This window comes from Oncorhynchus keta, chromosome 4, assembly GCF_023373465.1.
Source record: "Oncorhynchus keta strain PuntledgeMale-10-30-2019 chromosome 4, Oket_V2, whole genome shotgun sequence".
In the NCBI taxonomy this organism is placed as follows: domain Eukaryota; kingdom Metazoa; phylum Chordata; class Actinopteri; order Salmoniformes; family Salmonidae; genus Oncorhynchus; species Oncorhynchus keta.
In genome coordinates, this window is record NC_068424.1 from 60639275 (window position 1) to 60665219 (window position 25945).

A 25945-nucleotide genomic window follows, 5' to 3' on the forward strand; every position below is an offset into this window, starting at 1 on the left:
AATGGTTTAGCAGTTCCAGTATTTTTGTCTTCCTGGATAGTGGAAAGTGGCCATCCTCTAAGAACCAAACCAATAAAATCACCAATGCTCCAAAAATGAGTCAAAGAATACTAATTGATACGAATCATGTTTATATTAGTGAATATGGAGGTTATAAATCTCATTCAACAAGGTCATTTCTTTCATTTTTTTTGATTGAATAGAATGGAGAAATGTATTCCAGCTATACAAACATATTTTCTCTACAAGTTAAATAGGGTAGCCTAGTGGTTAGAGCGTTGGACTAGTAACCGGAAGGTTGCGAGTTCAAACCCCCGAGCTAACAACGTACAAATCTGTCGTTCTGCCCCTGAACAGGCAGTTAACCCACTGTTCCCAGGCCGTCATTGAAAATAATAATGTGTTCAACTGACTTGCCTGGTTAAATAAAGGTAAAAAATATGTTCAATTAGAAAACCTATTAAAAATGCAAATATGAATTTTAAACCAGCCTAGTCCTTCCTTCCCATTTACTGCATAACATGTGCAGACTGAGGAAATGCTGGTATAGTGAAACTGATTAATTTCAGCCATAAATCCTACATTCTCATTTCAGGGTCCTTTTGACACTGCCTCAACTACCAACACATTTTTTTTAAATAGTGAATTACATGGCATCACTTTTCAAATTCATAAGAGTACAAATGTGTTAAGACAAAATCATAACCAATGCTTTTCGTGTAAGAAAAACAACATAAAATGGAATTATTGGATGTAAAAAATAAAATACAGAGCAACTGACATTGCCTTTGAAAAGCACAATATTTGGCTGTTAAAAAAAATAGACTGCAACGATGTATAGTACAATTGAACTATCTAATCTCAGAAGTTAGTATTTTATTTAAAGATAAGAACAAGTATTTTACATGACAAAGACATTTAACCATCACAGGGTCAATCCTTAGAAGTAGAACACATCAAATAGTCAGCTGGTGTTTATTCCCAGAGAGCGAGAGAGAAAAGGGGGAGTGAGTGTTCGGCTGTTCCATAAAGCCATATTGAAAACAATCAGTTTTCAGTGCGTCACAGTCCGAGTCTCAGCCTCCGCTGTAGCGTATGAACAGAGCAGCAGGAAGACAGACCAGACTAACATTCAAATGTTTTTTTCCCTTGGTCTCAAAGTTGTTGTTCGTCCATCCCGCTCGAGTTGAAATGCTGCCACGCCCCTTACAGTACAAACTATGGTTGTGTGGGAACAGGAAGTAAGATCACACTGCGGTGGGGGCCAGGCGGCTCATAAAGGAGATACTGTTGAGGCACATCTTTCTGAAGAAGGCGGGGCAGGCAGGCTTCATGACGAAATGTTCCAGCAGAATCCGCAGCTCTGAGAACAGGGTGCTGGGAGGGGTGGACAGGGAGATTAGGGAATAGGGGGACATGATGGTTTGAGAAATGATTTAATCAACATCATATACCTCGAAACACACAATTCGCCATATTTGTTATTGTACAATTATCCTACATATTAACATTTCTGCACAAAATTCAAATGAGGCTACTTACCGGCAATATGGGTTTCTCCTTGATGTATAGCGGAGAGTTAGAAACCTGTAGTAAATGAAAGGCTGCAGCAAGCTTCCCTGGCCACTGTAAACACAAAGACCAAGAGTTAATCAAGTGACTGGAGTAACCAAGAGTTCATCTCAGTTCATAGTGGTATTGTAAGACATCAAGAAGGAAAAACCCTAATCTGACTTCAGTATTAAGGTACCATACAAATGTGCTGACAAATTTACCAAGAAATAGAAACATACCTGAAGAGCATGAATATGGTGGCTGGCATGAGGAAGATCTCATTGCAGGCGATGAACTTCAGGATGTTCTGCTGGTTGGCCGAGAGCTTGTTGAGGAAGTTCCTCATGAAGAGAAGGCTATTGGGGCCCATTGCCTAAAAGGGGAATTATACACATCAGGACCTTACACACTGTACATTTTCCATTAATGCCCTAAAATAGGAAATGTCTAATGAGGAGAAATGTGCAAAATTACTATTTTACCTAACCAAAACAGGTAGAAGGGTATTTTATGAAATACAATTTTTCAAGTGTTGGTTATGCTTTACCCAACTGACTTTTTAATGGCTTCACGAACATTGAAATGTTTTGGAATCAAAAGGATACTTACATCAAGAACCTTCTTTGTGTAGGTGGTTGCATGAAGCAATGAGAAGAGGAAGACTGGGAATATGCTCACTGTAGACTGCGGTTAAGTGGCAAACAGCATTAAAAATGTACAATGCAAAATAAACACATTTAAGGTCAGCATCAAATAGTGTTGTCAAGCAATACCTTCTTGTTAATAGGTTTAGTAGGTTTGCATAACCGAAACCACGACCCCCAAGCACTGCAAAACCTTCCTGCAACACAATTGGCCTTCTCCCCAAACCAGTTTATTGGTGATATACCAAACTCTAGCTTTATCAGAGACCATTGATTGGTGATACTATGGTGATAAGGCCTTTATCTATGGTTGAGAGGATACTTGTAATGGGGTAAGAGTTGACCAGGATGAGGGAGTATAGCAGGTAGTGACAGCTGTCCTCTTGGAGTGCCTGGGCTAGGAAGGCTCTGCTGAGCTGGAAGTGAGGAAGCCGCTGGTGTAGCCGCAGAGCACTAGTGAGTGCGTTGGCCAGCAGCGCACGCTGATAGAAATTGGCAGCCGCCTGAGGTCTGGAATATGTCAAAAAGAAAGAGAAATGAATTACTCGAGGGAACTCAGACTGGTTAACTATCTCTACTTGCACATTCATCTTCTGCACATCAATCACTCCAGTGTTTAATTGGTATATTGTAATTACTTCGCCACCATGGCCTATTTATTGCCTTACCTCATTTGCACACACTGTATATAGATTTATTTCTACTGTATTATTGACTGTTTGTTTATTCCATGTGTAACTGTGTTGTTGTATGTGTCGAACTGCTTTGCTTTATTCTTGAACAGGTCGCAGTTGTAAATCAGAACTTGTTCTCAACTAGCCTGGTTAAATAATAGTGAAATAAAATACATTTTTAAACTATACTGAACAATTTTTTTATTTTTAAATTCAACAATTTCACTGAGTTACAGTTCATAAGGAAATCAGTCAATTTAAATAAATACACTGCTCAAAAAAATAAAAGGGAACACTTAAACAACACAATGTAACTCCAAGTCAATCACACTTCTGTGAAATCAAACTGTCCACTTTGGAAGCAACACTGATTGACAATACATTTCACATGCTGTTGTGCAAATGGAATAGACAACAGGTGGAAATTATAGGCATTTAGCAAGACACCCCCAATAAAGGAGTGGTTCTGCAGGTGGTGACCACAGACCACTTCTCAGTTCCTATGCTTCCTGGCTGATGTTTTGGACACTTTTGAATGCTGGCGGTGCTTTCACTCTAGTGGTAGCATGAGACGGAGTCTACAACCCACACAAGTGGCTCAGGTAGTGCAGCTCATCCAGGATGGCACATCAATGTGAGCTGTGGCAAGAAGGTTTGCGGTGTCTGTCGGCGTAGTGTCCAGAGCATGGAGGCGCTACCAGGAGACAGGCCAGTACATCAGGAGACGTGGAGGAGGCCATAGGAGGGCAACAACCCAGCAGCAGGACCGCTATCTCCGCCTTTGTGCAAGGAGGAGCAGGAGGAGCACTGCCAGAGCCCTGCAAAATGACCTCCAGCAGGCCACAAATGTGCATGTGTCTGCTCAAACGGTCAGAAACAGACTCCATGAGGGTGGTATGAGGGCCCGACGTACACAGGTGGGGGTTGTGCTTTCAGCCCAACACCGTGCAGGACATTTGCCAGAGAACACTAAGATTGGCAAATTCGCCACTGGCGCCCTGTGCTCTTCATAGATGAAATGCAAGACAATGCTAGACCTCATGTGGCTGGAGTGTGTCAGCAGTTCTTGCAAGAGGAAAGCATTGATGCTATGGACTGGCCTGTCCGTTCCCCAGACCTGAATCCAATTGAGCACATCATGTCTCGCTCCATCCACCAACGCCACGTTGCACCACAGACTGTCCAGGACTTGGCGGATGCTTTCGTCCAGGTCTGGGAGGAGATCCCTCAGGGGACCATCCTTCACCTCATCAGGAGCATGCTCAGGCGTTGTCGGGAGGTCATACAGGCACGTGGAGGCCACACACACTACTGAGCCTCATTTTGACTTGTTTTAAGGACATTACATCAAAGTTGGATCAGCCTGTAGTGTGGTTTTCCACTAATTTTAATCCAAATGCAAACCTCCATGGGTTGATACATTTGATTTCCATTGATAGTTTGTGTGATTTTGTTGTCAGCACATTCAACTATGTAAAGAAAAAAATATTTAATAAGAATAATTCATTCAGATCTAGGATGTGTTATTTTAGTGTTCCCTTTATTTTTTTGAGCAGTGTATATTAGGTCGTAATCTATGGATTTCACGACTGGGTAGGATGGGCTTGGGAAGGCATAGGCCCACCCACTGGGGAGCCAGGCACAGCCAATCAGAATTTGTTTCCCCCCCAAAACAGGGCTTTATTATACTCCTCAGATTCATCAGCTGTCCAGGTGGTTGGTCTGAGATGATCCCAAAGGTGAAGAAAATAGATGTGGAGGTCCTGTGCTGGTGTGGTTACACGTGGTCTGCGGTTGTCAGGCCAGTTGGACGTACTGACAAATTCTCTAAAACAACTTTGGAGGCGGCTTATGGTATGGCAATGAACATCAATTCTCTGGCAACAGCCTTGATGGATATTCCTGCAGTCAGTATGCCAAATACAAGCTTCCTCAAAACTTGACATCTGTGGCATTGTGTTGTGATAAAACAGCACATTTTATTGTCCCCCAGAACAAGGTGCACCTGTGTAATGCTAATGAGGTAATGCTCATGAGCCACACCTGTCAGGTGTATGGATTATCTTGGCAAAGGAGAAATGCTCACTAACAGTGATGTAAACAAATGTGGGGGGAAATTGAGACAAAAGCTTTTTGGGCATATGGAACATTTCTGGGATCTTTAATTTAATTTCAGCTCATGAAACCCAGGACCAACACTTTACATGTTGGATTCATATTTTCATCCAGTATACATTTTGGAGTATATCAAAATGGTGGAACAGTTTTGATCACAAAATGCTACAAAAGTGAATATGTGGTGGGATTGGGTGATCATTCCAGACCTTAGATAATCCCATTAGTAATACATCTGTTAATTTAGCAGTTATGCATTGGTTGTCTCTGTCAGGTATTGTTGCTATATTGCTATGTGCCCACGAAGAAAAATATTATCCCTGGAACTGAGTAAATATTAACAATAATGCAAAACCCAAACTGCAGTAGAAAACCAAACCCAATGACCAGTCCCTGTCATACAGTATTACTTTCTAAATAGACATATAGACAAAGCAAACAATTGGAGCATTGACCCTTACCCTAAGAGAGGTAGAATGAACATTACTGAGCAATAGACGGTGAAGAGCCGCGAGAGCCACATTGCCGTCTCTAGTTTGTTAGCCAACATGAATTGCTGTGGGGGGAAAAACATTTTTTTTTTAAAGAGTACATTCAAGTTCATAAGATTTAAAAAACTAGACTAAATCATCCACTGTAAAATCACCATCCACTGTCGGATCACAATCATAGGCCTATACAGTATCAGTATGAAAACTAGGGTTGCTGTAATCCAGATTTTCATACAGTTTTTGTACCATACCGGGGTATACAACATTACCGAATGTGCACACAAGGGGCGCAAAAACAATTTAGGCAACAGTGATCTTGATAGTCTCTGCTGTAACCAAGAAGCTTGACATCTAGCCACTTTGCTAGCAAGTTATTAAACCAAATACATTGCTGGTGCCCTGAGCTGCATATAATTTATTTGACATATCTTAGATTTCTTATAGTTATGAGCAGTGGCGTAGCACGTACCCTGTCTGTATTTCAAAGTAAGTCCAAATGTGAGAAAAAAAAAAGAATGTCTACCTTACTGCAATGACGCAATGAAGGGATGCAACTGAATAAATAAAAATGGTTTCCCTTGCGTTGCACTACAAATCTGGGGCTGCACACATTTGCAATTCAACTAAATTAGGCTTCAGGCTGGATTTATCCCCCACCAAACATTCAAGGTAAGAAAATGTCACAAGAGCGTGCGTAAAGTTACAACCTATGACATGCAGTGAAATGTGTGTAGAGTGGAGGTTCTACACTACAGAGTATGTCTAGTGGAGTATAAATCCAGCCCAACAAATACAATCTTATGAAGTAGAAGTGCATGATTACTCACCACTGTCCCTAATTGAGGGGGGGGAGGAGCACTTGTTTGCTCTGTGTCAGCCATCTTCTTGACTCTGGTTTATCCCTGAAAAGAAAAACACAAAGACACCGTTTAATGAATATCTTCTGGCACCCTGACATTGCAAGCCCACTTGAAATGGCAAGAATGATACAATGCTGCTTAGTTCTTTCAGGTTTAGGCCAACTTGATCTCTGTGCCTCTTGAAAAAATGGTTTCATAATGACAGATTTAGTGAAATCTTGGATGCTAAGGCTAGTGATCTGAGAATATGTTCACAGATTAACAGGCAGAAGAAGACAGTCACTTGGCTTGCAAGCAAAGCGTGACATGTTCGTGAGCTGTTTTGATATGTGCAGTAAAGACGTTAACATCAAAACTAGTTAGCAAGCTAAAACGTTTAAACTGAATCAAGCTAATTTTAGTTATCAGACTTACGGTTAGCTAGTTAACGTTAATTAGGTTAGTTAGATTCACAGATTCACACAATTCTTCTCTCATTTGTTCAGTTGTAAATAAGCATTGACGGAACACTGGCGCTGTCCAGCAAGCTGATCTGAAGATAACAATTACTAGCCAGAAGTGAGACAGATCCAGGAAATTATAAATAGCAAACAAATGTGTTGGCTTTATTTAATTAATTGTGAAAACGTTAGCAAGCTGGCTAATGTCAGTTAATAAACGAGCTAGCCTAATGTACGCTAGCTATTAGCTAATATAGGACTGCCTCCACTAGAATGTTCGGCACTTGCTTGTTAGCAAGCTAGCTAGTAACGGTAGCTCAGTATTTGTCTAGATAGCTAGCTCAAAAAGCATTGTGCAGCTAACGTTAGAGATTATCTGCAATGTAATTCGATTTAGACTATTTCCCGAAAATTACCTGAAACTGTCGAGATCAACGTTAGGTGTCACTTGTACCAGTGATTGTGTTATTTTGTTGGCTAATTTTGCTACTGTAGCTAGCTACTCAGCCATCTGCGTCGTTCCTACAAAAGACAGTATGAAGATATGCAGTACCTGCTTCTCCCTGATCAAGTTGTAGGCGACGTCATTGCGACGTTGGTTAGCTAGGCGCGTGCGCAGAAACACGTTCACCGGGTCTAAAGGTCGTCTCGGCGAAATGTGCTTGTGCATGCCATCAAAAAGACACTCCTTCGATATAAAGTTGTTTTTGACGAAAATGAAAACGTGTCACTTTCATGAGGCTGGAGTAATAACATGTTCCGCTACTTAAGACATTAGCTCTAATCTAGGTAGTGCCTTCAGATTTCGAGAAAAATTTGTTTCAATTCTCTCATTGGGCGTGTTTAAGTTGTAAGGCTAACTTGCACCCCACACTGCTCACAAACCTCTGCGTTGCCACGGGCTAAAATAGAAGTCAGTTCTATTTGTGACACAGATCACTGCCTCTCACATCTCCTCATTGATTTATAGAAGCAGGCACCCATGTGCCATCTCCTCATTGGTGATACCCACATGGGTGACTGAAAGATGATAATGCACCTAATTTATGAAAATTGCCAATCGCAATATAAAGTCAAGAGAAGAAAAAGCCTAGAAGGAGAAGAGATGACTAGAAACGATTCGGTTTACCGGTTTATGTGTGGATTAATTGTCAGAGTAGAGGACCTTGTACATTTCAGGTAAATTAACAACTCAATGTTTATATCCCAGGACAAATTAGCTAGCAACAGCAAGCTAGCTAAATAGAAAAAATTAGCTAACAAGTGCTAGCTAACTAGCTGTCATAAATGTTTAATGCTTTTCAACCTGTCCCCAAATTAATGTAATGGGTTAGAGTTTGTTTTGATATTTTAACCTGCGTGTCATGATCGTGTTTGGTGTGGGGGAACAAAATACATTTATGCAAGATGGAGCACGTGCGCAGCTGGTTTGGGTTCCGTGTATAAAGCAACAGACTGTAGATGAAAGTCGGTGAAAGTGTGTCAGTGACACTAATGTGGGTTTCCAACCGCAAGGCTCAGATCAGCATCAGCAACACCGTTTATAAAAGGTTTAATTTATAATGTTGAAATAAACATGTCTCCAACACCCATATCACACACTCACAAACTGAAATCATATGTGTGCACATTATACAATCAATTAGTGAGAGAGAGAGCCTCAAACATCACATACATGTTTTAAATATTTACTGTACACATGAATTGTGGCAAATTGGAGCTAGAAACACAAGCATTTCGCTACACCCTCAATAACATCAGCTAAACATGTGTATGTGACTGATTTCAAATTGGTTCCCTTTTTATGTCTTCGGTCACATTCACCTTGGTCAAAGAAAAACACCCTAATAAAAATAGAGCCTCACACAATCAAGTTGGTGAAGAGCAAATGCCGAAACTTGTAGTCTACTGCTGTCAACTTCATGACCTGATCACATGATTTTTGTAAAGTTCATGCAGTCAACATGTAAACTCAAGTCTTAAAGTCTTTTGCCCTAGAATGCAACACACTTTGGAAGGTGGCGACCAATGACAGGCAACAACTTTACAAAAGTGATCGACTCGAACGCGCCCATTGACTTCTCAAACCCAAGCCTGGTCTCCCAAGTTTGCGTTCCCGGGAAGTCTCTCGACGTTGCGTCTCTGGGTTTAGAAACTCTGTGGTTTCCACTGTGAATTAAAATTGATCAGCTGACCTTCCACCAGAAAGGGAAAAATATATCGCGATGTTTGTAGACGTGACCAAATTCTCTGTTTTATTGTATTGTAATGAAACCGGCAGGGAGCAGGTCTCGAACCCTCGACCTTCGAGCCCGAGGGTCCGGCGCGCTATCGACTGTGCCGCAAAAAGCATGCTCGTGCTGCTGAGTCGATTTCCGCGCTTATAAACCCAGGGTCGTTACAGTATTATCTAATTAAGGCTTCTATTATGTTGTCTTAGCAATATTTCTGAGTCAAACATTCATCTTACTGGAACTATTTTACTGTAAATATACAGACGCCTACAGATCTAGGCCTACTTTAGTCAGGATTCTATGTTTAAACTTAATTTTACCTGTGTAAATACATTGGAAATACTCCCAATAAAATATATTGCAAATAATGAGTCTCACATGAGTTCTCAAATGTGCTGTAGGCAAGGAAAAGGCTACAGGGGGAATGTGCAAGAAGGGTTCTTGCATGATCATGTCAATAGGGGGAGGATAGCAACGCAATTCTTACATGGCTTTGATGTTTTAATATAGAGTTGTTATGTGGTACATTACATATTTAATAATTTTTATCAGAATCCACTTTTAATAGAAGTGTCAAACTAGCCAACATTAATACTCTTCTATAGCATGCACGAGCACACACACAGGGAAGGTTAGGGCAAAGGCTGCGTTGAACTTAAGGCTATGGTTATGCCAAGATTACACTGGGTGAAAAGGGTTGCTATCAGAGGATATCTTTACATTACACATTTTTGATATTCTAGAGAATACAGGCCATTTCCAATGCATATTTGTAGTTTTGTGGATATGCACCATATCTTGACAAATTCTGAATCCAGATGTGACTCATTCGATATAATGAGATACGTGACATCCTATTTTAATTTCATGCTAACAAATACTGACTGTATACATAGCAGATCTGTGTTTTTCTCAGAACATGTTTTGAGATCTTCATTGAATGTGAGAACACGTTAGCTAATGCTCAATCACCTCAACAGCTAGCCTGAACCTGGCTAGCACTGTGACTCTAGCTACCTAATAACTCACTGTACAGTTGCTGTGGAGGTTGTGTGCGGAAGATCACAACAAACCTTCTTTCCTTGATGTTTATTGTATACAAACACACACTTAAGGACTAGCTTCAGCACAGATCAAATCAACTGCCCCAAGTGACAGTTACACAGAACATGAATGTGGTGCTGACTGGTGATTGGCCAACACTATGGTCAGTCACCCTACATGGTTGGCGGGACATAAAAGGGGTATGTCTGTATTCACAACACTATCCCCCTCCAGCAGTGCAGAGTTCCTTCAGGCACCTATACTAAAGGCGGGAACAATACAACATTTTCTAAAAACACTTAGCAGAGAAAACAGGTAAAGCATTAAGAATCCCATAACAGGTTCATCATTTTAAAACAGATAACTTGTCCCATATTCAACAAAACAACGATGTAACAGTCCTAATTTTTCTAAACAGACTGTCTCTGCCTGGCTGAGCTGGAAAGCACATGACATGAACTTGGTGGGTGGGGTGTGTAGTGTTAGGTCTGCACTTTTGGATTGGGGCAGCACCACTGTAGTGCCTGAGATTTTCAGAGGAATGTCCAGACACACAGAATGTTCAGTGGTGGCACACTGATCTTCACCCTGGAGGCCTAGGGTAACTGCATGGGCTGGCTGAAGTACCGGTCTGGTGGTGCCTGTATCAACATTGTCAATAGAGGCAGAGGGGTGACTGCCCGGTGTCGAGGGCAGTGACCTCGGAGCGGGCTGCAGGGTGGGGCCAAATTCCTTTCCATCATGTCCCATATCCTCTCACTCTTCTCATCCAGGTATGCAGGGAAGCCCAACAGGGACGCACTCAACTTCAGATACGATTTTATTGGAATTTTTTTTTTTGAAATATCCAGGAAAAATACATATAAAATCTGCACAAAAATGCAAAATAGGCCTGGCTTTGCCTCTGCAGCGCAGGGTCTTGTTCTCACTGTGCTAGCTGCCATTTGGTTGCCATAACAATGAGATCAGGGCTTGAAAAGTACACTTAGCTGATTGGCTAGCAACTGAATCTACCTAACAAGCTAGCTCGCAATGTCTCGATCAGTGAGAATGCCCCAAAACACACAAACATCTGAAAGTCCACAGAAAAGATTACATGGCTCACAAAAATAACACAAATTTCAATAAATAAAAAGTGTTGTCATTTGAGATCTTCACTGAGTGTGAGCTAATGCTAATTCTCAATCACCTCAGCAGCTAACCTTAACATGACTAGCACTGTGAATTGGCACGGTTTATAGATATACAGTTGAAGTCGGAAGTTTACATACACTTCGGTTGGAGTCATTAAAACTCGTTTTTCAACCACTCAACAAATTTCTTGTTAACAAACTATAGTTTTGGCAAGTCGGTTAGGACATCTACTTTGTGCATGACGCAAGTAATTTTTCCAATAATTGTTTTACAGACAGATTATATCACTGTATCACAATTCCAGTGGGTCAGAAGTTTACATACACTAAGTTGAATGTGCCTTTAAACAGCTTGGAAAACTCCAGAAAATGTCATGGCTTTAGAAGCTTCTGATAGGCTAATTGACATCATTTGAGTCAATTGGAGGTGTACCTGTGGATGTATTTCAAGGCCTACGTTCAAATTCAGAGCCTTTTTGCTTGACATCATGGGACAATCAAAAGAAATCAGCCAAGACCTCAGAAATAAAATTGTAGACCTCCACAAGTCTGGTTCATCCTTGGGAGCAATTTCCAAACGCCTAAAGGTACCACGTTCATCTGTACAAACAATAGTACGGAGGTATAAACACCATGGGACAACGCAGCCGTCATACCGCTCAGGAAGGAGACGCGTTCTGTCTCCTAGAGATGAACGTACTTTGGTGCGAAAAGTGCAAATCAATCCCAGAACAACAGCTAAGGACCATGTGAAGATGTTGGAGGAAACAGGTAAAAAAGTATCTATATCCACAGTAAAACAAGTCCTAAATCGACATAACCTGAAAGGCCACTCAGCAAGGAAGAAGCCACTGCTCCAAAACTGCCATAAAAAAGCCAGACTACAGTTTGCAACTGCACATGGGGACAAAGATCGTACTTTTTGGAGAAATGTCCTCTGGTCTGATGAAACAAAAATATAACTGTTTGGCCGTAATGACCATCGTTACGTTTGGAGGAAAAAGGGGGAGGCTTGCAACCTGAAGAACACCATCCCAACCGTGAAGCATGGGGGTGGCAGCATCATGTTGTGTGGTTGCTTTGTTGCAGGAAGGACTGGTGCACTTCACAAAATAGATGGCATCATGGAGGCAGGAAAATTATGTGGATATATTGAAGCAACATCTCAAGACATCAGTCAGGAAGTTAAAGCTTGGTCACAAATGGGTCTTCCAAATGGACACTGATTTTATATTTTATTTAACTCGGCAAGTCAGTTAAGAACAAATTCTTATTTTAAATGATGGCCTAGGAACAGTGGGTTAACTGCCTGTTCAGGGGCAGAACAACAGATTGTCAGCTTGGGGATTTGAACTTTCAACCTTCTGGTTGCTAGTCCAATGCTCTAGGCTACCCTGCTACCCCAAGCATACTTGCAAAGTTGTGGCAAAATGGCTTAAGGACAACAAAGTCAAGGTATTGGAGTGGCCATCACAATGCCCTGACCTTATCCTATAGAAAATTTGTGGGCAGAACAGAAAAGCGTGTGCGAGCAAGGAGGTCTACAAACCTAACTCAGTTACACCAGCTCTGTCAGGAGGAATGGGCCAAAATTCACCCAACATATTGTGGGAAGCTTGTGGAAGGCTACCCAAAACATTTGACCCAAGTTAAACAATTTAAAGACAATGCTGCCAAATACTAATTGAGTGTCTGTAAACGTCTGAACACTGGGAATGTGATGAAAGAAATAAAAGCTGAAATAAATAATTCTCTCTACTATTATTCTGACATTTCACATTCTTAAAATAAAGTGGTGATCCTAACTGACCTAAAACAAGGAATTTTTACTCAGATTAAATGTCAGGAATTGTGAAACTGAGTTTAAATGTATTTGGCTAAGGTGTATGTAAACTTCTGACTTCAACTGTAAGTAGTTGTCATTTGTCTCATAGTCAAAATAGTTTAAAAGTTTAAGTATTCTGTGGTAGTTGTGGGTGTCCATGTGAAGTTCCTCCCAGTTTAATTTGATGGGATGGGAAAAACCTCTCTCCAGGTGTTAGGCCTGTGCTGCTATAAGTTGAAAAGACTGACAAGTTCATGATGTTGGATAAGGAAGTGGGATCTTCTCCATCTGCTGGATGTTGGATAAGGAAGTGGGATCTTCTCCATCTGCTGGAGGATCTAAAGACGGAACTGGGGGAGGGAGGGGGGGGGAGTGAACGTGGTGCGGCTAGGGTGATTCAAAATTTGTGTACAACCTATTCTAAATGTGGATGACACTAATTCTTAAAAATGAGGTCTGCTGTGGTTGTTGTCCAATGTGTGAGGTGAGGTTTTGTATCTGGTTTGGAGAAAGGAGGTGTGAGTGGTTAATAATGGGGAAAGTGGCTCTGGCTTCATTGTGCATGGATGCAATCTGCTTGATTGAAGTTTTGTATGCCCACTGAGAGAACCACTGTGCTGGTGCTTTCTCCAGGACCTTGGTGAAATTGTAAAGAGTTGCCCCGGGGTAGGTTTCAACTTGTATCTTTGAGTTGTGGAATGGGGAGATTCTGTTCACATTGGAGCCTCCCAACACCTGTGTTTGTTGTTTCCCTGGAAATTCCAATCCAGCACCTTGCATTTTGGTCTGGATTTATAATAAAATGGTTTCTGTGGGGGTTGGGACTGGAGTCGGTGTATTGAAGCTCCAGTTGTACAGGGGTCTCAGACGGGCAACGGCATGGCGACTTTTGGGAGGGCTCAGATGGGGTATTTTGGGGGTTTGGCCCATCATCATCATTTGACCCTAGAGCTGCCGGTCCAAATCTTAACTCCTGATCTGGCTCCTCCTGTTGGTAAGAAAGATATAGGAATTCCTATACAAGATTTTAACTGAAACATTGCTAAGTTTATACAACTTGACTGGGCTGTTTGGGAGTACTGCCATCACACCAAGGGTTTCTGGCTGACTGCAGGCCCAATGGTGGAACTCAACTAGGGTCTGGATTACATTAGAGGAGTCCAGGGGTAAGGGTTCAGAGTTGGAGTCTATGGTGGGGGAGGAGGGATCCATAATGCTAGGAATGCTGTGCTCTTGAGTGGTCAATGAGTTGTTTATTGTCTGTGGGCCGTTTGGGGAAGTGGAGATGGGGGTTATCGTTATGAAATTACCATCCACCAAATGGAGAAAGGATTGACATACTGATTCAAACCATGAACTACGAAGAGAAAATAATACACTAATAGTTTATTAATGTATTTTTTTATAGACACTTAAGCTACTAATAGTTTTCTCAGGGTGCTATTGAATTTATAAACATGAAACCATTTTAGCCTAATTGAATAATAAAGTCAATTAGAAAGAGAGTGGAATGTAAAGGTTGGAGGCAATTTGGTTAAACCAGTTAAATAATATAAAATGCAACACTGAGGCATTGTGACTTGTCCAAAATGGCAAATTTTGTATTGCTGGAGGATCTGGCACAAGGTGCGTTACGCAGGGAGAGTGTTTTCAATGAGCATGCATTTTTTTTTGCTGAGAGCAACTCTTGGCTTATTAGTAAATTGTGTTTTCCAAAGCATATTTTATTGCATCTCTGCCACCAACTCTCTCCAGTATTAGAAAGGGAGCTGAATCGCACCAATGCCATCCCAGTGCATACCCAAGTCCTTTCCACCCTGGGATTTTTGACCACTGAAACATTCCAATGGGAGATTGCGGATCGGTCTGGCATTTCACAACCAACCATGAGCCGAATATTGCCTGCAGTCCTTCATGGCACTATTTCATTGACCCCGCAATACATACAGTTTCTGTACACTGCTCTGCAACAGGCCAGAGTGAAAAGGGATTTCCATACCATAGCTGGATTTCCTAATGTCATTGAAGCTATTGACTGCACCCACAATGCAGTAAAAGCACAATCATTGGACAATCATTTCCATTCTGTCAATGTGCAGGTCATCTGTGATTCACATTTGGCTTTGTTAAATGGAGTGACCAAGTGGCCAGGTGGGACACATGATTCATTCATTGTGCAGAACAGTTCAGTTGGCCTGAACCTCCAGGAAGGAGATGTTGAGGATGGATGGCTTATTGGTAATTGACTTGTGTTTTATTTACTAGGTTTTATTTGCCATGATGGACTACTGAGAAACAATATCTGAATGTTAATTTCATAACTGCAGGAAACCGGGGCTACCCATTTAAAAACATGGCTGATGACTCCCCTCACAAACCCCTCAAACCAACAAGATGCAAGGTACAACCAAGCCCACGCATACACAAGAACAACAGTGGAGCGCACCATAGGCCTGCTGAAAGGGCATTGGCTGTGCTTGTCTGGGACAGGAGGCACATGCAATACCAGCCTAGCAGCCTAGGTATGCCTCTGAAATGACATTCCTTCAAATGCCATAATGTGAATGGAATACAATGTGCAAATTCCTTTTTAGGTTAGCTACATTGTCAAGGCTTGCAGTGTGCTCCACAACATTGCAATCAAAAATGGCATTCCACTGAATGATCTACCCAGACCCGGTGAGCCCATGCCTGACAGGGAGTGTTTCCCACCACCCATAGCCCTGGCATAGAGGACCAGAGTCAATATCATACAAAGGTTTTAAGTATCTGTTCTTCCAAATATTGTAATCAAATCGACAAGGCAAACACGTTTACATTGCACCAGAATTTGTCTCACATGTTTGACACACTCAACAAGTTATTTCAATAATTAATTTCTCTCTCAGGCCATTGCATACATCCTCCAGCTGCTGTTTGAGTCCAATAATTGATGTGTTGATCTCTTCTTGTTGTTTCAGGACTGCGTCAGTCAATACATGCGGTGCAGCTGAAGCGCTCGCCAAAGAGGACACCCTTCTGGTAGACCTGGGGATGAGGAGTCAGGAAAATCACCCACATCTGTCAATATTTCATGTTTTGTTATTTTTGTTATATTCATTTTGTTATATTTGTTTATTGTCAAGAAAAAATATTTAGATGTGGTCCATGTCTGAATATGGTTGCGAAAAATAAAGCTTGACTTACCATCAGTTGGTGTGTCTGGTATTGCTTCAGGGTCTGGGAGAGGGTCCTCAGTATCACCATCACAAATGATGCCAGACACTGAGGTCTCTCCAATTAAGCTGCCAATGTGCTGGTCCATAGCAGACAGGGAAGAGTCACTCTGCCCTCCTCCTGTTGCACTTCTATCCCTTTTGTAAAAAATACTAAAATGTTTTAAAATCAAACCATTTCTTTTTAATTTCATTAACTGTTCTGCACTCAGATGAGGCAGAATTTATCACAGCTCTAACCTGCTCCCAAGCAATATTTTTCCTCTACTTGTCAAGCCATTGCTAAGGGCTTGTTTTGCTTCCACTTCGGTGATCAAAAGTTTATTCTTCTTTGATTCCTCCAAGTTGGCAGACAGAAATTAGTGACGTTTCTTGCAGCTTTAAAGGGAAGGTTTGTGACCATACATGGTAATTTAGGGTGGTTCTTTATGTAAATGAGACTTCACGTGCACTAGCACAGTGTTTTAGAACATGTCTGATTTATCAAGTTTGGTATCCCAGGAGGTCTACCCCGGGGGATAGTAATAGAGGGGAGGTACGTGAGGCGACGTCGACTCCCTCTGCTGGGAATACGGGAGTTTGGCACCCCGACACCAAGCAAAAGTAGAAAGAAGGACCGAGCGAAACCTTAGTCATTTTCTTTGTTATATTTATTTTCTGTCTTAGTAAAGTTGTTTTTGCGGACTAAAGCCTCCCTGTCTCTGTGTCAATCTCTGCACGCTCAACCCAACACCCCACGGTTTACCACATATGGTGGAGAATGAGGGTATCTCAGTAGCTTTGGGTGCCGTGTGGTCGAAGCGTACAGAGATTACCATGGAGAAGCTGGTGGCTCAATTAATTTTCAGCCAGCAGAAGCAACAAGCTCTCCAGGAGTAAGCACTGGAGGAGCAGCACCATCAAAACCACAGACTGGTAGCGGAGGTAGCCCAGTTGAATGTTGGGAGGGCTCAGGAGTCAGGCCCGACTCAGTTCCTGGTTCAGTTAAGGGAGGAAGATGACGTGGAGTCATATTTGTGCACCTTCGAGAGGACGGCACAGCGGGAAGGATGGCCCAAGCCCAAGTGGGCCAGCCTGTTGGCACCCTACCTCTCTGTGAAGGCCCAGAAGGCCTACTTTGATTTGAACACTGACCAGGCCGCAAATTATGAGGGACTCAAACGGGAGATACTGAGCCGTTATGGGTTCAATCTCGCACGCCGTACACAACTGGTCCACGACTGGCCCTTTTGACCCCACCCTTTCCCCCCGGGCTCAGATGAGCGACCTGGTGCGACTGACCAAGGGCTGGCTACTGACGGAAGTACCGTAGTGAGGTGTCCACTGGGCCCAGGTCGGACCCGGAGGAGGGAGACGACCCCGCTCCGGCAAGCGAGCCATCGGGCGAGGAAGACCTCAGGCTCCCCTTTTATGGGGGTGGAGGCCCTAGGCAGACCTCCCGACACGGGGCCAGGTGAATGCGGTGGATGGCGCACTGTTACCTGGGGTAAGTGATTGGCGCTACCCCCACTTCACAATCAAGCATAATGTATTGTATCAGGTAGTAAAACATAATGGGGAGACAAAAGACTTGTTACTCATACCCAGCCAGTATGTTAGGACTGTGTTGCAGCTTTCCCACACACACCTGCTTGAGGCACACCTGGGGATGGAGAAAACCAGGGAGTGGATCGGGAACCGGTTCCACTGCTCCGGAGTCAAGCGCACCATGGAGGACTACTGCCGTAGTTGCCCGGAGTCCCAGATGACAGCTTCGAGGGTGCATTATCGAAACCCTTTGGTTTCCTTGCCCATTATAGGAGCGCCATTCGAGTGGGTGGCAATGGATCTGAGCATGCCTCCCTCCCAGTCAGTGCTAAGGGGGGGTAAACCCTGAGGGGTAAATCCCACGGTTTACCACACAAGGCAAAATGTGGGGCTATATGTTTAGATTTTTAATAGATTGTAAGGCTGTATGATGCAACTCTAATGATGATTTGAAAAAAGTTGCTTGAAAGGCATGAGCTCTGCTTTATTTTTTACGCAGGATGTACACACTTCATTAGTATCTCATTCACAATTTGACAAGCACTTGATAATGCCTCAAATTTCATGCCGGCATCCCCTTAATGGCCGTAATGCACCCTAAAAAAAGCCATGCCTTTTGCTGCCAGTGGCTGTTGTGCCCTTGGCCCGCAGTTCTTTGTTGTGCCCTTGGCCCAGAGTACTGAGTTGTGCCCTTCTCCCTGAGTACTGCGTGCTCCTAAGCACCTCTCGCTCACATGGCTCTCCATCACGTGATCGGGTCTTTCTCATAGGCTACAAGTGAAGACCGACACATCGGGGACACAACTACGTGTGATATTGGCAGAACTGTCCACATTTACTTTTCATCATCCAAGAAGATGGGTGGGACTAAAGAACTGCAAAAGCACTGACCTATGTCAATCTATTATCCCCCATAGTACAAAAGATGACCTACTCAGTGTGAGAAATAAATATTCCTAACATAGTCTGGGCCAGTTGTAGGATGCAATAGATCCCAAATTAATAAAACCACTAGCACCAAAAAATAAATGCAACGTGGCTGATGCAACAGATCCGAATTCTTTTGCTTAAAATGTTGATAAACTATTAGGCTATTTCTTCACATTATAAGCCCAGCAATGTGCACATGGTCGTAGGCTATAAGCCCCAATGTTCCATTAGCAGGAAAACACCATTATCAAAAGTAACAACAAATGCAATTATGCATGTAATGCTTTTATTATAAAGGTGCATTTTTATGGTGAAAATGATCTTCCCCAAACTTGACAATCACGTGCTGCATAGGTATGCCAGTTATGCTCTAAACCCCTTGCAAAGCAGATTAATGTGCTTCATTTTAAGTAGTTATTTGGCCACTTTAGTTGCGATACAAACATCAAAACATATAAGTCTATGGGCTAGGCGACAAGAGGTGTGCAATTATGAATTGAGAAATTTAAAAAGAAATGCACTTTCTTATGCTGGGCATCATTCACAAGTGATGTTATAATTCAGTTCTTGATTTAATATTGTCTTTACATGTACTAAATAATATATTTGTGAAATTTGTGTTGATTTAGAATGGACCATTATCATGCACCGGTCTCGAAACAGGGTCAGGGGAAAAATACATGTCATCTACGCACTTAAATGGAGAACGGAGGATGCTTTTCCTGTGGTTCATTTTCATGCCAGCCAGGTAGACTACACTCTTGTTGTAAAGATAAACAATGTGCTTAATATTAGGAAAGTTGAGAAATAAATATAGTAGGCCAAGCCTATGGAAAGCTGATGGGTTCCTCCTTTTTTTTTAGTAGAGGCCATCACACTGTTTTCTCTTGCAGTTGCATAGCCTTTAGAAATGTTGCGCAACATGAACTCATAGGCTCTCATGAAGTGTTTGATTAGATTTTCAAACACATTTCCATTGATGTAAGAGTATTTAGAGGGAAAATAGAGTGCTGAGTACCAGGCAGTTAGCAAGTTTGGTAGGCTACTAATGACTATCAGCAGCATCAGAGCTTGGGGAAGCCTAATTATCGTGACTAAACGGTCACGTGGAATTTGACTGCCTTCATGACTGATGACCGTCGGTGTGGTGGTAATATGGTCACCGCAACAGCCCTAGTTGCAGTTGGATTGCAGATTCTCCAGTTGGGGTGTTTTTCTCCCAGTTATTGTAAAACCTTCCACATCTTCAAGTAAAATGTAGCTTTTATTAGTCAATAGTTAAACGGATCAAATAATATTATCAAAACCTGTGTCCATTGTCATACCCACTGTGTTATCCCGTTTAAAAATCCCTGACATTTCGTAGTATTCCTGCTTCTTCAGGGGCCATTGTTTCTAGTGGAAAATACCCCAGTGCTTAAAAAGATCCAGTTGGAGAGAGGAAAACCTTCCCATTCTTCTTCTATGATATAACGGCGGTCCACAAACCAACGTTAAAGGTACATGCCACCACCTACTGTGCTTAAGTGTGTTCAATCCCGGTTTACAACATTTTTAAATCCTACTACCTAACCCAGTACTTCTGAGAAAATAAAAGAGCCCTACTAACTTCCCCATCCCCCAAATCCCTTCCAAACCTGTCCAACCTCAATGACCCTACACTTCAATCTTTCCCTCTCTTCAACATACTTACAGCAATATAACACATGCTCCACAATTTCATCTACCATATACTCCAGACACATTTTACATGCTTGCCAACCAGATGTAATGATGAGTTCAATCGAGTAAACACCACCTCTTCCTTCCTAAACTGACCTCTGAATCTTGGTCATGGAATATTTCTGTTTCAAAGGAGATACTTTTTTATTTATTCAAACAATCCTTCTTTAATATCAATTTAGTTTTTGAAATAATGAAGCTGGTCTATCCCACACTCTAAAGTGTGTTGCAGAGAGCTCACCAAGCAGATTTGAGCCACAGCATGTTATAGAAAAGTACACCCTCCTGAATGTTCATGACAAACAACAGATGTATGGAATAATACAAAGGTCCATTGTGCTATCAAGCAACAGACATCATGATTTACATTGCGGAATTCAAATGATCCATACCAACTCTGAATACTTTTTTCAACCTTTACATGCACTACCGTTCAAAAGTTTGTAGTCACTTAGAAATGTCTTTGTTTTTTAAAGAAAAGCACATTTGTTGTCCATTAAAATAACATCAAATTGATCAGAAATACAGTGTAGACATGGTTAATGCTGTAAATGACTATTGTAGCTGGAAACTGCAGATTTTTAAAAATGGAATATCTACAGTGCCTTGCGAAAGTATTCGCCCCCCTTGAACTTTGCGACCTTTTGCCACATTTCAGGCTTCAAACATAAAGATATAAAACTGTATTTTTTTGTGAAGAATCAACAACAAGTGGGACACAATCATGAAGTGGAACAACATTTATTGGATATTTCAAACTTTTTTAACAATCAAAAAAGGAAAAAATGGGCATGCAAAATTATTCAGCCCCTTTACTTTCAGTGCAGCAAACTCTCTCCAGAAGTTCAGTGAGGATCTCTGAATGATCCAATGTTGACCTAAATGACTAATGATGATAAATACAATCCACCTGTGTGTAATCAAGTCTCCGTATAAATGCACCTGCACTGTGATAGTCTCAGAGGTCCGTTAAAAGCGCAGAGAGCATCATGAAGAACAAGGAACACACCAGGCAGGTCCGAGATACTGTTGTAAAGAAGTTTAAAGCCGGATTTGGATACAAAAAGATTTCCCAAGCTTTAAACATCCAAAGGAGCACTGTGCAAGCGATAATATTGAAATGGAAGGAGTATCAGACCACTGCAAATCTACCAAGACCTGGCCGTCCCTCTAAACTTTCAGGTCATAAAAGGAGAAGACTGATCAGAGATGCAGCCAAGAGGCCCATGATCACTCTGGATGAACTGCAGAGATCTACAGCTGAGGTGGGACACTCTGTCCATAGGACAACAATCAGTCGTATATTGCACAAATCTGGCCTTTATGGAAGAGTGGCAAGAAGAAAGCCATTTCTTAAAGATATGTAGTTTAAAGTTTAAAGTTTGGATTGTATTTATCATCATTAGTCATTTAGGTCAACATTGGATCATTCAGAGATCCTCACTGAACTTCTGGAGAGAGTTTGCTGCACTGAAAGTAAAGGGGCTGAATAATTTTGCATGCCCAATTTTTCAGTTTTTGATTTGTTAAAAAAGTTTGAAATATCCAATAAATGTTGTTCCACTTCATGATTGTGTCCCACTTGTTGTTGATTCTTCACAAAAGAATACAGTTTTATATCTTTATGTTTGAAGCCTGAAATGTGGCAAAAGGTCGTAAAGTTCAAGGGGGCCGAATACTTTCGCAAGGCACTGTACATAGGCGTACAGAGGCCCATTATCAGCAACCATCACTCTTGTGTTCCAATGGCACATTGTGTTAGCTAATCCAAGTTTATCATTTTAAAAGGCTAATTGATCATTAGAAAACGCTTTTGCAATTATGTTAGCACAGCTGAAAACTGTTGTTCTGATTAAAGAAGCTATACAACTGGTACATTGTACTTGGTGTTGGATAACTGCCTGTTTGCCTCATGTGTATTGATGCTTGTCTAGAATCACTGTTTTGGAGCCCTTGTCTGCTGGTTTCAATATTATGTGAAGGTTGTTTATAAATTATTGTATGGCTTGTCTTTCTATGTGAGTGAGGTTGTCCTGTCTATCTGCCTGGGTGTGGTGCTGAATAGATTTTGGACCCTCCCGTCTACCTGGGACAGTTTAGGTTCCCAGGTAGAAGGAATGGTGAATGGTAACTAGTTGTCATTTGTCGCATAGTCAAAATAGTTGAAAAGTTGAAGTAGTCTATGGTATTTGTGGGTGTTCATCCCAGTCGAATTTGATGGGACGGGGAATTAAGGAAATCCCTCTCTCAAGGTGTTGGACCTGTGCTGCTATAAGTTGAAAAGACTGACAAGTTCGATGTTGGATAAGGAAGGGAGAACTGCCCCATCAGTTGGAGGATCTAAGGAAGAAACTGGGGGACGAAGGGAGAGGGAAGGGGTTTGTGGAGAAGTCAGTGTTGTGGCTAGGGTGGTCCAACATGTGGGTATAACCTATTTTAAATTTAGCTGACCACACCAATTCTTAACAATTAGGTCTGCATGCCTTCCGAGTGGCGCAGCAGTCTAAGGCACTGCATCGCAGCGCTAGAGGCATCACTACAGACCCAAGTTCGATCCTGGGCTGTATCACAAACGGCCATGATCGGGAGTCCCATAGGGTGATGCACAATTGTCCCAGTGTTGTAGGGGTAGGGTTTGCCCCGGGGGCTTTATTTGGCTCATCGGGCACTAGCAACTCCTTGTGGCAGGCTGGGCGCCTGCAGGCTGACCTCGGTCGTCAATGTTTCCTCTGACTTATTGGTGCGGCTGGCTTCCGGGTTAAGCAGGCGAATGTTGAGAAGCATGGTTTGGTGGATCGTGTTTCGGAGGGTGCACGACTCAAACTTTGCCTCTTTATCCTGTTGGAGAGCTGCAGCGATGAGACAAGATCAAAATTGGGGTAAATCTTTTTTGTTTAAATGAGGCCTGCTGTGGTTGTTGTCCAATGTGTGAGGTCTGTTGTTGTGTGAAATGTGTCATGGGGGATCTCCAGGAGGAATGGGCCATGTGTGGCGATGTAACCATGAATAACTTAAAGGTTTTGTTTCTGGTTTGGAGAAAGGAGGTGTGAGTAGTTAATAATGGGGAAAGTGGCTCTGGCTTCATTGTGCATGGATGCAATCTGCTTGATTTAAGTTTTGTATGGATCATTATCCTTATTGTTTATGCCCATCGAGAGAACCACTGTGCTGGTGTTATCTCCATTACCTTGGTGAAATTGTAAAAAGTTGCACCGGGGTTAGCTGTCATGTTTGGGTTGTGGAATGTATGTATGAGTTGTGGAATGGGGAGATTAAATTGGAGTCTCCCAACACCCGTGTTTGTTTCCTTGGAAATTCCAATCCAGCTCCTTGCATTTTGGTCTGGACTTATAAGAATAAAACGGTTTCTGTTTGGTAGCTGGGGTTGGGACTGGGGAAAGTGTATTGAGAAGGCAGTTGTAAAGCGGTCTCGGACTGGCAGCGGCATGGTGTCAATTTGGGAGGGCTCAGATGGGGTAATGCCCATTGTTTGGCCTATCAATCGTTATTTTCCCCTGGGGCTGCCCGGACCCAGTGTTAAGACAGGCTATATACAGTAGCGATGCTATAAAAGTAGCGAGGTTACATACATACCGGTTAGTCAGGCTGATTGAGGTAGTATGTACATGTAGATATGGTTAAAGTGACTATGCACATATGATGAACAGAGAGTAGCAGTAGCGTAAAACAGGGGTTGGCGGGTGGTGGGTGTGACACAATGCAGATAGTTCGGTTAGCCAATGTGCGGGAGCACTGGTTGGTAGGCCCAATTAAGATAGTATGTACATGAATGTATAGTTAAAGTGACTATGCATACATGATAAAACGAGAGTAGCAGCAGCGTAAAAAGAGGGGTTGGGGGGTCACTCAATGCAAATAGTCCGGGTAGCCATTTGATTTCCTGTTCAGTAATCTTATAGCTTGGGGGTAAAAACTGTTGAGAAGCCTTTTTGTCCTAGACTTGGCACTCCGGTACCGCTTGCCATGCGGTAGTAGAGAGAACAGTCTATGACTGGGGTGGCTGGGGTCTTTGACAATTTTTAGGGCCTTCCTCTGACACCGCCTGGTCTAGAGGTCCTGGATGGCAGGCAGCTTAGGCCCAGTGATGTACTGGGCCATACGCATTATCCTCTGTAGTGCCTGCGGTCAGAGGCCGAGCAATTTCCGTACCAGGCAGTGATGCAACCAGTCAGGATGTTGCAGCTGTAGAACCTTTTGAGGATCTGAGGACCCATGACAAATCTTTTTAGTTTCCTGAGGGGGAATAGGCTTTGTCGTGCCCTCTTCACGATTGTCTTGGTGTGTTTGGACCATTCTAGTTTGTTGTTGATGTGGACAGCAAGAAACTTGAAGCTCTCAACCTGCTCCACTACAGCCCCATCAATGAGAATGGGGGCGTGCTCGGTCCTCCTTTTCCTGTAGTCCACAATCATCTCCTTAGTCTTGATTACGTTGAGGGATAGGTTGTTATTCTGTCACCACCCGGCCAGGTCTCTGACCTCTTTCCCATAGGCTGTCTCGTCGTTGTCGGTGATCAGTCCTACCACTGTTGTGTCATCTGCAAACTTAATGATGGTGTTGGAGTCGTGCCTGGCCATGCAGTCGTGGGTGAACAGGGAGTACAGGAGGGGACTGAGCACGTACCCCTGGGGAGCTGGCTTATTATTGGAAATGCTTTGGCACTTGCTTTGGCAATGTAAACATATGTTTCCCATGCCATTGAATTTAATTGGCAGAGAGAGACAAAGGGAGAGAGAGGGAAACAGGGAAAGAGAGACAGTATTTTATTTACTGATTTGGTCATTTCTACTACATCCCCATCCCCCCACCCTTGATTATTGTTATTACTGATTGTCCACAGAACAATCTGAATTTTTTATGATGTTAATATTTTCCAATTTCAAAGTGCAAGTTGGCAATATGTGTGCCTATATCTTACGTCATACCAATGAAGCAATTTGAAATTGAAATTGAAATATGTAGACAGCTGGGTTAAGCCTATGTGGGAATGGAGGAGTTTGAAATCTGTTGTGAAAGCAAACAAGAGCTGGAAAGAGATGCATAGTGACTTTACCCCTACCTACATGTACATATTACCTAAATTAGCTCAACTAACCTGTACCCACGTACATTGACTCGGTACCGGAACACTGTATATAGCCTCGTTATTGTTATTTTTTTGTTGCTCTTTTATTTTTTTACTTTAGTTTATTTAGTACATATTTTTCTTAACTGCATTGTTGGTTACGGACTTGTAAGTGAGCATTTTACATAAGGTCTACTACACCGGTTGTATTCGGCGCGTGTGACAAATAAAATTTGATTAGATTTGAGATTTGTGACATCAAGAGAGAGTAAGCTGGATGAAAAGACAGATATTGAATATGTACTATAAGTGGATATTTGTGATAATGAGAATCTGAATGGGTTTTAGATGCAAGAAGCACTTGGAAAGCATCAGAGTCCATGTTGAAAACAATCATCAAGCAACTGTGGCCTAGTCAATAGCTGGAGATTGGTTTCAGCACCATGGACAG

The 25945-nt window shown here is 42.3% G+C and overlaps 1 protein-coding gene and 1 long non-coding RNA gene across 5 annotated transcripts; one reads left to right on the forward strand and one right to left on the reverse strand.

Moving 5' to 3' along the window:
• Positions 1–841: 841 nt before the first annotated feature.
• Positions 842–7609, reverse strand: tmem33 (transmembrane protein 33). Of its 2 annotated transcripts, none has more exons than XM_035766884.2 (8): positions 7332–7609; positions 6306–6380; positions 5449–5543; positions 2521–2708; positions 2164–2231; positions 1794–1927; positions 1543–1626; positions 842–1377 (listed from the first exon to the last, which is right to left on the reverse strand). In XM_035766884.2, exons 2-8 carry the CDS (start codon positions 6357–6359, stop codon positions 1248–1250), a joined length of 753 nt encoding a protein of 250 aa, XP_035622777.1. In that variant the 5' UTR covers positions 6360–6380; positions 7332–7609; the 3' UTR covers positions 842–1247. The 2 variants fall into 2 exon arrangements, with proteins under 2 accessions (XP_035622777.1, XP_035622769.1); XM_035766876.2 differs by having other exon boundaries at positions 7195–7342.
• On the forward strand, positions 5564–16194 carry LOC118379887 (uncharacterized). Of its 3 annotated transcripts, none has more exons than XR_004824741.2 (4): positions 5564–6147; positions 15342–15536; positions 15609–15772; positions 15975–16194. It is a non-coding gene; the product is annotated as an uncharacterized LOC118379887 (long non-coding RNA). The 3 variants fall into 3 exon arrangements; XR_004824739.2 differs by having other exon boundaries at positions 15609–15693; XR_004824743.2 differs by having other exon boundaries at positions 15342–15415; positions 15609–15693.
• Positions 16195–25945: the final 9751 nt, after the last annotated feature.